General features: G+C 38.0%; 1 protein-coding gene across 3 annotated transcripts in view; it reads left to right on the forward strand.

Moving 5' to 3' along the window:
• Positions 1-16607, forward strand: part of SDCCAG8 (SHH signaling and ciliogenesis regulator SDCCAG8) — a 275300-nt gene that overhangs the window by 113282 nt on the left and 145411 nt on the right. For all 3 annotated transcript variants that reach the window (XM_057507849.1, XM_057507847.1, XM_057507848.1), the window contains exons 10-11: positions 5983-6135; positions 13924-14058. In XM_057507849.1, the coding sequence (XP_057363832.1) occupies positions 5983-6135; positions 13924-14058 (288 nt within the window). The remainder of the gene's footprint in view (positions 1-5982; positions 6136-13923; positions 14059-16607) is intronic.

Raw genomic sequence — 16607 nt, forward strand, 5'->3', positions numbered from 1 at the left:
ACCTCACACCAGTAAGGATTGCCACCATCCAAAAGACAAATAACAACAAATGTTGGTGAGGCTGTGGAGAATGGGGAACCTTCCTACACTGCTGGTGGGAATGTAAATTAGTTCAACCATTGTGGAAAGCAGTATGGAGGTTCCTCAAAAAGCTCAAAATAGACATACCATTTGACCCAGGAATTCCACTTCTAGGAGTTTACCCTAAGAATGTAGCACTCCAGTTTGAAAAAGACAGATGCACCCCTATGTTTATCACTGCACTGTTTACAATAGCCAAGATATGGAAGCAACCTAAATGTCCATCAGTAGATGAATGGATAAAGAAGATGTGGTACATATACACAGTGGAATATTATTCAGCCATAAGAAGAAAACAAAACCTACCATTTGCAACAACATGGATGGAGCTAGAGGGCATTATGCTCAGTGAAATAAGCCAGGCAGAGAAAGACAAGTATCAAATGATTTCAATCATATGTGGAGTATAAGAACAAAGAAAAACAGAAGGAACAAAACAGCAGCAGAAATCACAGAACCCAAGAATGGACTAACGGTTACCAAAGGGAAAGGGACTAGGGAGGATGGGTGGGAAGGGAGGGAGAAGAGGGGGAAGAAGAAAGGGGGCCTAACGATTAGCATGTATAACGTGCTAACACCTAACGTGGGAGGGGGCACGGGGAGGGCTGTGCAACACAGAGAAGACAAGTAGTGATTCTACAGCATCTTACTACACTGATGGACAGTGACTAATGGGGTATGTGTTGGGGACTTGGTGAAAGGGGGAGTCTAGTAAACATAATGTTCCTCATGTAGTTGTAGATCAATGATACCAAAAAAAAAATTTTGTGAGGGTGTTAATTAATCCATGTAAGCCATTTAAGCAAAAAAATATCTGGCACATAGTAAGTGATCAATAAATCTTTCTATTTTTCTTTGAAAATTGTAAGTCATTACAACTGGGGATAATTTTAAAAAGGAGTAGTAAATTAACCCGGGGGTAAATAAGGGTGGAAAAGCAGAGGCTTTTGCAGCTATTCCTTAGTAAAGCTACAAGATGAAAAGGTTAACCAGACCTTAAACCTTCTTTTATCTGTTCAAAGGGAAATTGTTAGCTTTGGCATGAAGTTATATGAGCATATTTATGAGATAACCCTCTGAAGAAAGATTTTTTTTAATGCCAAGTAGGTTGAATATATAGCCCTAAAACCTTTTTTTCCTTTTCAAGTACCCAAATTATTATTTTTCTTGGATAATAGCAGAATCAGAAGCCAAGAGATAGAAATGCAAAGTATAAAGAAAATCAGAAAAGCACTGGGCATTTGATTGTAAGTACAGAGATAGAAAATAACACTTCTTCATATGTACATTTCTGCCACAAAAGAAACACAAAGTATAAAACCTTGAAAATGGGAGATAGGGATAGACTGAGTGTTAGGTTTCTAATGAGCAAAAAATATTAAATTACAAATCAATAGTTTGCATTATTCATAAGTTAAATGCTTAAAACATGTTGACAATCATTTGTATTTTGTGGGCCATATTTCATAAAAATGAAAACAATTTCATAAATTTTAAGCTTATGCTTGTGAGTGTGAACACTATTATTTCTCATAAGATCTTTAATTATTTAGTCATGAATTCTTTGACCACAAGGATTTCTAGGAACCTAACCCTGGCACTTGGGAAGGATTTTTATGTGTACTAAAATAGGTTTCCTATTTAAAAAATTGAATTGACTAGATGTAAATTTGTTTTGGAAAATGTTTTCACCCTATTAAGATAGTAATGCATACTCTTTGGCTCAATAAAACCAGAACCAGGAATATCAAATCCAATAAGTTATCTTTTGAAGAATATGTTAATGTGGCCAACATAGAATAACCACAAATAAAGAAATTTCCCAGAAGTGAAGACATTCCTTAAGGATTGAGCCTACTGCATGGGAGGAATAATGTGGTTCCCCAGCTTCTGGGACATACAGCCATTTCCACCAAGAAAGGGGCTGTGCTCAGAGAAAGAAAGAAGAAAGGAACTACTGAGAGAAATGGCAGCTTAGGCTTCAAATGAACTCTGTCACCCATGAGGAACTATCAGTTCATTGTAATTGACTGTTTACTAACCTAGCCTTTCAGAATTTAGTTATTATGACTTTACTGAGGGATTAGATGAATATAATGAGGAAGTTCTAAATCAGCCAAGATTCTGGCCACCAGGAGAGGGGCCCTAGAATAAAAGACAAAACTTTAATGGAAATAGTGTATAAATATTTGTTTAGTAGACCCTCATATTCTAGTATGTAAGGTCACATTGAAATAGAGAGATTGTTGGAAAAATTAAATCAGTTTCCCAATTCCAAGTGTTACTAATCCTTAATATTTTCTTCATTGTGACCAGATGTATCTATTAAAATCAAAACGAAAAGAAGTTATTTTCTGTACAATCATTGGTTATACACAAGAGTCAGCAATAACCAGTTCTTAAACTAATATTTTTATTCAGTGTTTCATAACTGTTCTCATCCTTACTCATCATCGTCAGTGAGTAGTGGCTAGTCCTGAGATAAGGCCATCCATAAAGCCAAGGCTTCAGCACTGGTTCTGTTTAAGTGATTTACAGCTTCTTGCTTTGTGCTTTTATGTGATCTTATCTTGGCATTATCCTGTTAGGATCATTTACTGTTAGCCTCTTAGTCCTGTCAGGAACATTTACTATTCCCTGTTCCTGAATTTATTGAGTTCTTCACTCAGCTGTCCCTTCCACTATTACTGCCCTTAATAATGTTGATTCTTGAGTTCTTGTTCAATGAAAAACCTACTGGTTGAATTTATTGGTTTATAGTTGGCAATCACTTTATTACTTTATGCTAGTAGTTTTCATTGTGTCAGCAAAAATTATGAACATTTTTACTGGATTTATATAAGGTATTTTTCACAAGAGCAGTTGTGTTCTTGTTAGGCAGAAAGGTATGAGCAGGCTGAAAAGAAGGTGGGGCCCACCAAAAACTCAGGGAGTTAGTCAGATAAAGCCAGAGAGCCGGAAAGGACTCACAGAGTTAACACCCTTTGCAATGTGAGTTCATTCCACATGCTCTGAATCTGAGCTAACCTGAATCTGAGCTAATGCAGGTGACATAGAGCAGAGACATGGGAAAGCATCATGACAATTATCCTAAAAATGCCAAGATATGCATAGCTTAGTGAGGACAAGAGGGACTCCAGCTTAAGGCTAAGATTCCATTTTAAAAGCAGAGTTGAGAAGTTAGATTCCTAACATATTATTTGTTAATCAGACAACAACCCACTCAATCTTAAGGCAGGGCAAGCAGTTTTTTTTTTTAATTTTTTATTAAGGTATGATTGATATACACTCTTATGAAGGTTTCACATGAAAAAACAATGTGGTTACTACATTTACCCATATTATCAAGTCCCCACCCATACCCCAGTGCAGTCACTGTCCATCAATGTAGCCAGATGCCACAGATCCACTATGTGCCTTCTCTGCATTACACTGTTCTCCCCATGATCCCCCATACCATGTGTACTAAACATAATACCCCTCAATCCCCTTCTCCCTCCCTCCCCACCCACCCTCTCACACCCCTCTCCTTTGGTAACCACTAGTTCATTCTTGGAGTCTCTGAGTCTGCTGCCATTTTGTTCCTTCAGTTTTGCCTCATTGTTATACTCCACAAATTAAGGAAATCATTTGGCATTTGTCTTTCTCTGCCTGGCTTATTTCACTGACAGGGCAAGCAGTCTTAACTGATATATTCCCAGTGGTTGAGGGAAACCACTATCTTGGAAAGGAGCCAGATCAATAAATTCCTTGTGTTAAGTTTATCGTACAGAATTATCTAGAGGACTGGCTGTAGATAGTAACATAATGTCACTCACCAGAGAGAGACATCATAAGACCACAAGTCAAGCTTACGCCCAACAACCCCCACTCCTGCCCTTTGCCCCATTCTTGAAAGCCTTAAAAAACAGAATCCTAAGCCCTTAAGTGTGCCTCCTTTCTGAGGTTGCCTGCACTCACCTTTCTTCAAGTGTGTTACTCTGTCGTACTTCAGATAAGTAGGGAGGGGCTGCTGAGAGCTCTGATTTGGTCTTGCAAGTTCCTGTCGCCTGGATGACCTGGACAGAACTACAGCTATATGACCATGCTCTTTAGTAGCTTGCCTAAAAATCCCCTTTCTTTGCCTTTGGGAAGCTCTAAGAACATAATCTCACTCCATCCAGTGCTCTGCGGCTCCCCCGTTTCCTGGGGTGGTAGGGACTCAGTTCCCATGCCATGCAGATTCAAATGGACACTGGACACCAGGTGACACTGGCTTTAGGAGTTAGCAGGGGATGTGCCCTATGCAAAGCAGCAGTTCAGGGAACTTCCCCTTCCTGTCTGCTTTATTCAAGTAAACCTGCCTTTGTCTGCCTTGACTCTGGCCCACTCCTCCCTTGGAGTGTATTCAAATAAAACCTTAACTCTGCTCACCACTAAGTCTCTGTCCTTCAGTTCTTTGTTGTGGTGGGGACAAGACCTGAGGAGAACAAACTTAACCCCCCCTCTGAAATTCTGAAGCACAAAAGTCTCAAATTGATAACATTTCAAGCTCCAAGGGCTTAAATTATAGCAATATTGTTTTTCACATCTTTTAAAATCTAATGTAAAATTTTATTTTCCAGACATTCTCAACTAGAATTGGACTTGGGACTAACTCTCTAGGAAAATCATTTTTCAGTCATATATGCTTATCAGTTAATCTGAGACAATTGGATTTTATGCTCATATTATATGCCTATGAGTACAGAAACTTTCCAGAAGAGTTTGAAAGAAATTAGGGTTTAATGCTTTCCTGATGAAGAGAAGAAAATTCACATATCCTAGATATTAATAAATGTTTTTATTATAGCTTTCACCAGAGGGAAACATAGCTATGCATAAAATTGCAGTGTTTAACTGAGACCACTTCCATCTACATTAACAACAAATGTGACTACCAAATTTGTAATTATACACATATAAGACATATGAGACTTGGGTTTCTTTCTGCCAATTCAGGGGAACATAGAGGTTGAGCGAGGTGGATATTATAGATAAGGGCCACTAGGATGAGACTAAGACATCACAGAATGATCAGATTTTCTGTGTTAAGCATTTTAACTTTATTAGGATTTTTTAGTTGGAATTTTGAAGTTAGCTAATTGTTTTGGGTGTTATGCATGAAGATATTGTGAATGTAGCCAAAAGGAAGTTGGAGAGTTTTTTCACTTCTGGAAATTGAGAGTTGGAAATTTTGTGTAAAAGACAGTCGTGGACTTTTAAATTGCCAGAAGTGAAAGATGGTACTTTCATTTATAAAACTAAGTAGTAAATGCTGTTTTAAGTCTTACTTTATCTAAACTTTTGATTATTATCTATTTTTTACTTTAGTTATATCTGTAAGAAATGTGAGCTAAATCATATCTTAGTTATATTTAAGTAAGCAGTTATTATGTAATGTTAAACAATAAATTCCTGTATGTAATGACAGTTATAACACCTCATTTAAAATTATTGATCTATTTATCATTTAAAGTATTCAAATAATTGTTAATCATATGCAAATGAAAAATCAATTAAATTGGATACTTACATATTTCATGTGATATAAACATGATATATAATTGAAAATACCAGAACACTTGGTTTTTCTGACCCCTTTTTCAAAATTCAGGCTCATCTGTGACCTTCATTAAATCTGTTACCTGAATTTTCTTAGTTGATTAGTTAATATAGCCATAATTATGAGAATTGAAATAGGTGAATAATGTAACATTTGAATATTATTTTAGGTCAATAAGTGGTATCATTAAATATAAAATTACTATAATAAACTTTATAGTGAGTTGCAACTATGTTAAATAAGATGAAAGCTTGTTTCATTTTCTCCTTACTTTTTCTAATTCTATGGTCCATTTTCATTTGGTCTTGTTCTGGCAGGCTTTAATCCAGTGTGAGCAGTTGAAGAATGAACTGGAGAGGCAGACAGAGCGACTTGAAAAAGAACTTGCATCTCAGCAAGAAAAAAGAGCCTTTGAGAAAGAAATAATGAAGAAAGAAATGACAAAAGAAAAGGAAGAAATGGAATCAAAGGTAACTGCAGATTAAATTTGTTACCTACATTGCAGAGGAAATGTTTGTGGTAATTGGTAATATCACTGATGATTCTATAGGCTGCAATGTTGAGTGAACCCTTGTAAGTGGTTGAGTTGCTTATAATTTAGAGTTCCTAAAAATTTTCTGTTTTTCTGTGTATTGTCAATAAAAGTTGTATTCTCCGACCTTTCCAAATGAAATAACCAGTTAGATTCCATGAAATGAGATTGTGAAATTTACTTTAATCCTGCCGTTCTGTTTGGTCCTCTCTCATGTTTGTCAGAGGAGAGCAGATGCCCTGTGATACCCAGATTTTATTTCAATCTTGACTAAAATCAAGGAGAGAAGAGTCCCCCACCTAATTCCCCACTCCCTAATTAGACTCGCAGAAGGTAGAACACATGTAGGAAATCAAATAACCAAGAAAAGGTGATTATATACACTGTATAAAATGGATTCTAGCAAATTACAGGATGAAAAATGATCATAACCAGGTAAATAAATGGGAAGGAGAAATTTAAAAAAACAGGTAACATGAAATGGGCAGTGTTTGAAAAGCAGTAACAAACTGGAATACAGAGTTGAGTGAAACCTAGTTTTAAAGTTACAAAGTAACCAACACAACTGATTCATGTTTTGTTTTTGTTTTGTACCCTTAATGCTGAACTCACAGCCTGTACCCTTAATGCTGTGTTGTTCTAAGATTCCAACATGTGATAATTAACTCATTTAGCAAATATCTACTGAGTAGCTGCTGTGTGCGAGGCACTTTGCAAGCCTGGGAATATGTAAAGACAAAAATCATAAATTCTGCTCAGTGAGTTAAGTTTTATGGATATCTGAGGCATTTACGTAAACTCCCTTATCTTAATCCTTTTTTTTAAAATTGTGCTTGTCAAAACTCAACTGTAGTTCAGTCTAACCATCTACCTTTTCCAGCCTGGATTGGTGGTCTCAGTGGTGAAAACCCTATGACCTTGCAGATGGCACCACCGCACACACTTGGACTTCAGTGTCTGGGTTTCCAGTGCTGTCTGGCATTCCTCCCACACATTCTAATCTCTCACATTCATTCAGCTTTCAACAGATATCATTTGGACGGCCCAGGAATGTGGTAGTCACAGAACCAGTGCAATTCCCTTATGAAGCTTGCAGCTTAGTGGAGAGGTAGACATTAAACACATACTTCCACAAGCAGGTTTTTATTACCTCTGTGATGAAGGCACAGTGGTACACAGAGGGGACTGTGAGAATGTAGGACACTCAGGTATGACACAGTCTAGGCGGTCGTGAAAGACTTTCTTTCCTAAGATGAGATTTTGAAAGTGAGACTCAAAAGAGTTGAGTAGGAGTGGTCAGGCGAAGGGGTGAGGGAAAGAGTTTCAGACCCAGAAAACAATGCCCCCAAGACTCTGAAGCCAGGAAGCGTCATACTTTCTAGGAATTTAGAGAAGGCCCAGGTGGCTGAAGCATGGGAAGTGAGGGACAGAATTATGGGAAATGAATTTGAAGAAGCATGCAGGGACCAAATCATGAATGGTCTTAAAATCCATGTGAAGGATTTTAAATTTTATCTAAAAAGAGATGGAAAGTCATTGAATAGTTTCAAATTGGGCAGTGCCATAATGCCATTTATATTTGAGAAAAGTCATCTGTCAATAGACTGGGAGGAGAAACAGAATAAATGCCTGGAGGTCAGGTGGGAGGCCATTACAGTAGTCTGGGTGGGAAGTGATGGTATCCTGGACCCATTTTCAAGGACAATTTCAAATCACTTCTATTCTCTTTAAATTCTCTACCATACACCTTTCTACTCATTTTCAGCAGACAACCTTACTTACCTAACCAAAGAAAATTGAAGCCATTAGATGGTATCCACTTCAACTATTTATCTCCCCTCATCTCTGCCTTCAAGTAGAATTTCAAGAGGACATTCTATGTCTTCACCCTGTCAGGATGGGAGAGGCTTCACTGGGTCCTGGCCCTTGCCCTGGATCTCACCCTCTTCCACCACCTCAGGGACATTGTCCTGTTAGATTGCCCCTCTCTTCTGAGTCTTTGACCTTCACCATAGCCTCTTCCTTATCAGGAAAATACTTGTAAACTTCTCTCATCTGGAGAAAGAAAGAAACTTTCTTCTGATTTAGTGGTTGTCACTGGCAGCATAGTAGTGTCAAAAATCTCATTGCTCAGTCTGCAACCCAGACCAGTCAGCTGAAAACACCTGAGGGTGGGACGCAGGTGTCAGCATCTGCTGAAGTTGTACATGTGATTCCCAGGTGTGGCCAAAAGTCGGAAGCCACCTCAGTGATTCCACAGCCCTCCTCACTCTCCCTTATTAGTCAAGGTCCATGAAGGATCTGCCCACACATGTTCTTATCTTCTCACCCCTGTTCACCCTTCTGCGCACTGCATTTCAGCTTTTGTTCCCACAGCCAGTGAAGTTACCATGGCCATAGTCACTGAAGACCTCCTCGTGCTATTTTTAGTGAATATTTTTTAGTTCTTTCTGTGGTTTCTCTGAATTTATGTTCTTGGTCTGGGGGACTGATAATGAGATCCTTTTAGGTTACTCTGAGTTTAAAGTGCCTCTGAGACAATGAAAGAGACACATCCAGAAAGCAGCTTGATAGAAGGTTCTAGAGTTTAGCAGAGAGCTTTAGATTTAGATATCTTTAGCACTATTGCTGTTCTAATTTCATATATAAGATATAGATTTCTAAATCTGTAGCTCTCAAGTGAGCCCCCAAACCAGTTCACGTCCCATCCGCCCTCTCAGTGTTGTGCGTCCAGTTGCCCAGACTCAGGCTCTTGCTGTCACCTTGTCTCTCCCTCTGCCTCACTCTCCCCCGCGTTGTCACCAAGTTCTAGAGATTCAGGCCCATAAGAGTTTCCCGTTGCCTCTCCATTCCACGGCCATCCATGGCTCACCCTTGGATGATTCCTGCAGCCCCCAGTGGTCTCCTTGCTCCAAGTTCACCTCTGTCCCCTCTGTTCTGTAAAGCACATTCGGGGCGATCTTTCCAGAGTGAACATGTCATATGTCTGCCTCCTGCTTTAAAATCCTTTCCTGTCTCCTTGCAACCCCTTGGATAAAATTTACAGTCCTTTAGCATAGCAAAAGGACTCTACAGTTGTCTTCCTCTCTTTGGCTCTCCATTGTCACCTTTCTTTGCTTTTCTTCCTTGCATTGCCACCCCACTGACTGACGTGCACCTCCTCGAAGTGTAGACATGCCAATCTGCCATACTATCTTTTCACTTCAAGGTTTTGTTTGTGCTTTGCTTCCTGCCTAGGGGAATCTTCCTCTGCCCCTTCTGACTTACTCTTCAGAGTTCTCTGTGGTAACACTTCCCTTCAAAGTCTCCCAAAATTGGACTGGGAGCCTCTCCAATGGGCTCCCATAACTCAATTTATTGAAATGTCTTGTTAAATTGTTTGTTTCTCCTAATTTCCTGGGAGACCCTTGAATATATGGTCTGTTATCATCCTCATTGCTTGGTACATTCACACAAAATGTGCTCAATATGTTACAAATCCTAATTTCAAAGACTTTTGCCTGGAATCATTTACTCCAATACAACCTCATCGGGTTTGGTATACAAGAGCAGAAACTTTATTCTTTGATCAAAGAATGGAGAAGGTGAGCTCATGCTGGGAATGGCACCCTCTCCCTGGGGGAGAAAGACAGCTATCTTTCCAGGGACTGGGGGACAGAGCCTCTGGAACAACCTCTCCATCCCAGGAAAGGGGCCGAGAGTTCTGGGACCGCTGGAGCATGTGCAGTTTCTCTGATTTTGCACATGGCTCAAAATGTGCCTAGCAAAGTGCATCTCCTTCGTGGGCATGATTTTTACTGTTATGAGGGTATAATGAGTTACAAGCAGGTTCAAGCTGAAGCTCAGCTGCCATCTTGGGTTTCCTGGTGTTCACCAGTTCTGCAGTGTGGCCCTAAGAATCATCAGCATCCTGTCATTTCCTGTAAGCGAGCACAGCTGAAAAGGCACGCTAGCTTTTAAGTCTTTTGTTACCTCATTTATAAGCACCACTTCAATGACAAATACATATTTGCTGAATGAATGAATATAATACAATGGGAAGAAAAAAAGCCTGTAACTTTGGAAAAGTATGACTAAAATGCGAGGATTCAGAGGCTCAGAAAAGGTCCCTCTCTTCAAGAGATCATGGAAGACTTTGTGGAGAAGGTGGCCTTTTAGCTGAGCTTCAAAGAATAGGTAGGATTTAGGAATTCAAATATGGGGGAAGGAACACTGGCTGTAGCCATTATAATAAATAAGGTGTGGAGGGAGGTAAAGTTGTAAACTGAGTGCTGTGTGTAAGAGAAAATATCAATAGCAAAGACTACTGTTAACACTTAGGAGACTTATTTTCTGTGTTGCTCAGTGGAAACCTTTGCTTTACTGATAAAAATAGATTGATAAGAATTCCCGATAAAAAAGGACAGAGGGAAGTGGAAATGCAGCAAGCGGCATTCCAGGGACTTTGGTGTGTAACAGAACCTCGTTCTTACACTGACAATTATTTCATGAAGAAAAGTGGCAACAGAAATGCAATGTATTTCTGAGTCTGAGTCATTTGTTTTGCCCCCAGCAAACCTTGGCTGACACATAATCTTAAGGTTCTGCCCTCAATAAAGATGTATGGAGTGAAGAGCTGAAAGTGGTCCTGCCCTGAGGCGAGTGCTTTCGCCAGCAGCAGAAAGTGGCTTTGGGTAAAAGGGTTTAGGGATGGAAACCAATTTGACCTTTCTGTGACCTGGAACATTTCATTTGACCTCTCCAAATTTCAGGGGAGTAAATAATGGAGTTGATCTACTCAAGGAATTGACAGGATTAAATAAGAACATGTTTTATAAGTACCTGATATAATACCTGGCTTCGAGTAGACATGTAATAAATTTTAGCTTGTGGCTAGTATCATGCTTACTCTTGAGAAAGGGAGAAGTAGCCTTTTTGGACAGGTTTCTTGGACTTTTGTGTTAATAAAAGCAAACAGATTAATATAAAGCCTACCCTTCTACTTAATAGCTTGAATGTAGTGGGGAAAATTACTTCTCTGAAATTTTCTGAATCTCATTTTTTTCAACTGAAAATTAAACTGATGTAATTCCTCATCAAAGGGGATTAAAAGACTGTAAATTGCACTGCCTAGCACAGGAAGTTAATCTAATAAGGAGACTGAGCAATTGATCCTAACACTTTGAGTGCTCTGTGATTCATGCTAGAGCAAGCCACCCTTGCTCTCCTAGGGGAGTAAGGAGTGCTTTCGAGACTTGTAGATTTTTCTATCTTTTCATTATTTTTCTTCTCTCCTTCCTTCTTACTCCTTCTTTTTAAATTTCATTTGTGCGGGATGCTCTAGGAGAGCAGATGCCTCCCACCTCTACAGATTTTGAATCATCCACCATGAACAGTACTTGCTGTAAGGTGGTTTGTTGTCTTTGGTGATGGTCCTTGCCTGCCCTGTACCGCTAGGTTTGTTAGGTCAGCCGTCATCATATATTTATTAAGTGCCCCCCATGACTTGTGTGTTTTTTTCAGTTGGTTCCCTTGATAAGAGCAAAATCTGTTGGCCCGCATCCAGAACCCTTGTCCTTCTTATATAGGGAGTACTGCTTTATACCATGTTCAGCATGCTAGGGACTGCTTTAGTGTAGAGATTTCTATCACACTCTCCCTGCCTGCGTGTCCTTGTATCTGACTTGCCCCTGTCAAAGTTTAAAGGACTCACCTGATGTCGATGCCCTGGACATCCAGCAGTGTTGCAGCTGGCTGTGTTACTTCTTTCTCTGCAACAGATGTGGATGGAGAAGCTCCTGCGGTGTAATGTTGACTTCCAGATGGTGGGCATGGGGAAAAAGAAGGTGTGACAACAGGAGCAGAAGCCTCAGGAAGTGGGTGACAGGAGGAAGCAGACAGGTAGCAGGAAGAGGAAAGAAGTGATGGGTGGCAAAGGGAGGGAATCATATGGAAAGAGTGTGATGTGTTACATGCCTTACAGTAGAAACTGACTCAGAATTTACAGGCAGCAAAATAAATGTCTGCATATTTGCTTCCAAAACCACACAATGTTAATACATTTACCATAAGATGTAGCTCCACCTACATATTTTTAGTACCTGATAATTGAAGTTTGCTGTTGGATGGTTCCAGAAAAGCTCTAATTACACATTCATAATATGGATACTCATGGACTTGAATATTTAAATTAAGGAAATTAAATTAATATTTTCTATTTGTTACATTTAACTTCTTTTGACCTTTAATTTTAGATTCAGCTTATAATATGCATTAAGATAGCTCATAGCTTGGTATTAGTAAAACTAATTTTATGTGCAAACTAGATTTCTAGCTGATCTTTTGATGACAAGAAGGACATGTAAACAACTATTAGTCAAATAAACTATTCTTCACGATCCCCGGGCAAGTTAATGAGTACATCTGCCATCTAATCAGCAAATGGCTACCAGGGCTCATTATTTTCATGTGTCAGCCTTAGCTAGTTATAATGAAAGGCAATTCTTGACTTTTGCCATAAAATTTCAGTTATTGATTTCAGCTGTACAACTGAATTTACACCCATGTCAGTGCAAAACAGTAGGCTTCAAATATTATTTCAAATTTGTTACTTGTTCTTGTTTTAGCAGATTAAAAACTGATAGATATTGTTATCTGTTTTGCTCTGGAGGAGGGTAGCATTTTTCTTCATCTTAGAACTGATAATATAAGTGAGGAATTAAGAGCCTAGAGAACTGTGACTTACTGGAGCAGAGTAAAATGTAATTGCAAACAAAAATCTGAGATCTAGAAAGCATTTCTAACCCTGAGAAGAAAAACTAAGGATCTGATATACAGAGTCTCTCAGAAAGCCGTTTATTCTAATCATTCATTCATTCATCAAATTTGTTGCTTCTCAAGAACATGCCCTTGAGGAGCTTCTAGTCTAATGAGAAAAGCAAACAACTAAAAACAGTGTGATAACAGTGTGCTAAAGCTAAGTAGAGGTGGGGGTGTGGTAGAAATTTACACAGGTTGCTGTAGAAGCACATGCCAGAGTGATAATCAAAATATTAACCCACAGGTACAGCAGGGGCCGCAGCCAGTGAGAGTGGATGCCAGCTGCAGACAGTAGGCATGATTCCCAGTCTACACTGGCTGAAAAGCAACTGGGACTCTTTCTTTGTGCTGGGAGGTAAAGGTCAAAGAGGCCCTCCTGGAAGAGAGGAGATGATGCTGAGAGGAACAGGGATAGCTGGATGATGGGAGGGCTGGTGGGGTTTTACCAACAAAGGGCATTGTATAGAACCTCCTCTTTGTTGATACTGGGGGAAGAGGGTTGGGATTCATAGACACCAGTGGCTCTCTCCAAAGACCTGTACCTCTCCAGCTCTCCCAGTCAGTCCTTTTATGCCTTCCATGTGGGAGAAGGGCTCAAGAGTTGTCTGATTCCTTGACATCTCTACTGAAATGTATTCATGTCAGTCTCTTCCATAGCTTACATGGCTGGCTGATACCTGTCACCCTAGAATTACAACCAAATCTCTGATTTCATTATCTTGTTATGTGTTTTCCAAAATGAGTGTGAAGACCAAAGAATGACTGGGGGGAAGTACATATTTAAGTCATGGGGGATAATGGAGTTGAGAAGTAGAGAAGTGACTTTCAGAGACCAGTGGCCATGCTGAGACTCTCTTAATTCAAGATAGCTTTCATATTTTTATCATCAAGTGACATTATTGTTTAGGACTTTCATTTCCCTTTACAGATGTTGACCCTGTCTCAGAATATTGCCCAGCTGGAGGCCCAGGTGGAAAGGGTTACAAGGGAGAAGGTTTCAGTGACTCATCAACTAGAGGAAATTCAAAGCCAGCTCACTTCTCGGGAAATGGATATCACAAAGGTACAAAGAGAGATTTCAGTTTAGTAAGGACTTAAATATTTTATTTGAAAAAAGTTTTCCTAATGTAGAAATCTCAGAAAGACATTTGGAATAGAAAAGTTTTGTTATTTCAAGTTAATAAGGGTGCGCATGATGACCATTTGGCAGACACTGACTTCCTCTTGGCAGGCTCTGTGCCCAGCGCCCCCAATAAGAAGATGAATCGGACAGAGACAGTGTCCTTGAAGAGCTCAGGAGTTAAGTAGCCCAGACTTGTAAATAAGCAAGTTTTATTACTTTAATTATCTAATCTTCGATAAAACTTGTATTTCTAAATTAGTCAGTTAAGAGTCATTTTTGCCAGAGATAGCACAGAGGTCTGGACTTCACGATAATACTCTTAAGACATACGGTTACAACATGAAAAGTATGCTTAACAAAAAATTCTCCATTTCCCATTCCTTTTCAGACCTGGTCTCTAAAATTAGGATTCTAATACTAAACTTCTTATTTTATTATTGGTCCTTAAATTCATACTTTAAAATACCACAGAATCTGTGGTATCACAAATTTGTGAGCCAAGAACTAAAATGTTTCATGATCTTAACTGGCTAATGTAAGGTACATATTTAAGAAACACCAGAAACCCATGTAGATTTCAGCAATCAATTACTTTGAAACTAAGAAACTGAAAACTGGTATGCATGATACAGTAAGTTAAATCAATTTTTCACCAATACATACATAGATAATGTATACCCCTCTCATACTATATTTTACTTCTCAACATAGTTTCCTAAATGCTGACACAGTTTTAATGCCATTGTTGCTTTATAGTTTAGTAAGTAAAGGTAATATATTTTGGGAAAGAAAACCTATTTTGCCTTGAAATTCTATAATTTTCCACTTGTTTTCTAGAATTCTGGCTAGCTAATGTAGACATTTAAAAATAGCATATTTGCCAATATAACTGATGAGTTTGTGTGGAGGTAGGGGTACAAGTTAGGTAATTGGTGCAAAGGAATGGAAATAGTTAACCCAAATTTATGGGTGACAGCTATGAGTGTTTTCAGTTCATTACCAGGAGAGAACTTTCTGTTGAAATGTGACAGTGAAGAAAGAGCCCTTTGTCTATAGAATTGTCCAAAAGGCCTCAAGTATCAGAAGAATGTCTTGAGGTTGCTTCCAACCCTGGGATAATATAATTCTAGTACAATTTAATTTATTGACTTATGTTAGATGGAATTTAAGTGTTATGGCTAAGTGTAAGGCAAAGGAACTTTGAAGATAAAATTAAGGGATAAAACACTTTTAAATAGGACCTAATGCTTAGACCTTTATTATACATAATAACTTTGTTTTGATGTTGGGTTTCAAACACTGTGGTTGTATAATTATTATTTTCTGGTCTTTCTTATCAATTTGGACTTTTAAATTTCTCAATATATGTAAATCAAATAGATTGGAATAGTGAAAAACTAAGAAAGAACGTAATTTGGGCACCTTATTTTTTTCTGTCACTCTTAATCTTTAAATTTTATATAGTTTAAAAATTAATACCTTTTTATAACTTACTTTTTTTGAAATAGGAAGGATCAACTCACACTGAAGATGTTTGAATTTCAAATAGAATTTTTAGGAATTTTATCCTTTTTGTAGCTTTCTAAGGGCCACTGGGGAGAAGCTTACTGACGTTTTCTTCTGTCTTGTCACTGGAACTTTTAAACACAAACTAGTTTATTGTTTAAAGTATTTTTTATTTGAACATAGGAAATGCTTATAGGATTTATAGGTCTAGTACTTCAATATGATGAAACTAATTTCTAAAGTTCTAATCATTACTTTTGGAGAAATACCAAAATTGAAAATTTTCAAGCAAGTATAACCGTTGGATGATGCATAATTTTTAAAAGCTTATATTTGCACATTAGAACCTGACTTAGCAGTCTCTTGTATTAATTGATCTCTCTGTAGGTTCTCAGTTATCTCATAGGCTCATATAATTTCATGAATTAGATTTATCTGCTAATTGAATTTTCGAACATACCTGCCTGTTTGTATAAGCCCTGGATTGAAAAAACAAGTGTATAAAGGATGATATACAACAGTTTAAAGATACTGTGTGTGTTCATCATTTTAATATTTTCCTATTGTGTTGAATGCTACAGTTATAGATGTAGATTTTGCTTAGATCCAGTCTGTGACTTTTGCCACACAATCTTTCTTAACTTAAGTACATAGTATTGTACATGATAAGATTGATTTTTATCTACTGATATGTAAATACCATATATCTAAATATCAATGGTGTAGTTTAACAGAGAAAAATTACTTTATAAATTTATTTAAATAAAAACCTAACTGATAAAATATTTAAAGGAGTTTTATGACTTATAATGTCTATTTAACCATAGCAATTGTAATGAATGATAACATACCTTAATATTGTAATTAATAATTTTACCTAGTTAAAATTGAGATAATAGTACATTTTTGGATGGTAGTATGCAATTAAAACTTATTTTCCATAAAAAATCTTGTACATGTTCCTTAAATTCCTTAGCAATGCA

The sequence above is a fragment of the Manis pentadactyla genome, chromosome 9 (genome assembly GCF_030020395.1).
Source record: "Manis pentadactyla isolate mManPen7 chromosome 9, mManPen7.hap1, whole genome shotgun sequence".
NCBI lineage: Eukaryota > Metazoa > Chordata > Mammalia > Pholidota > Manidae > Manis > Manis pentadactyla.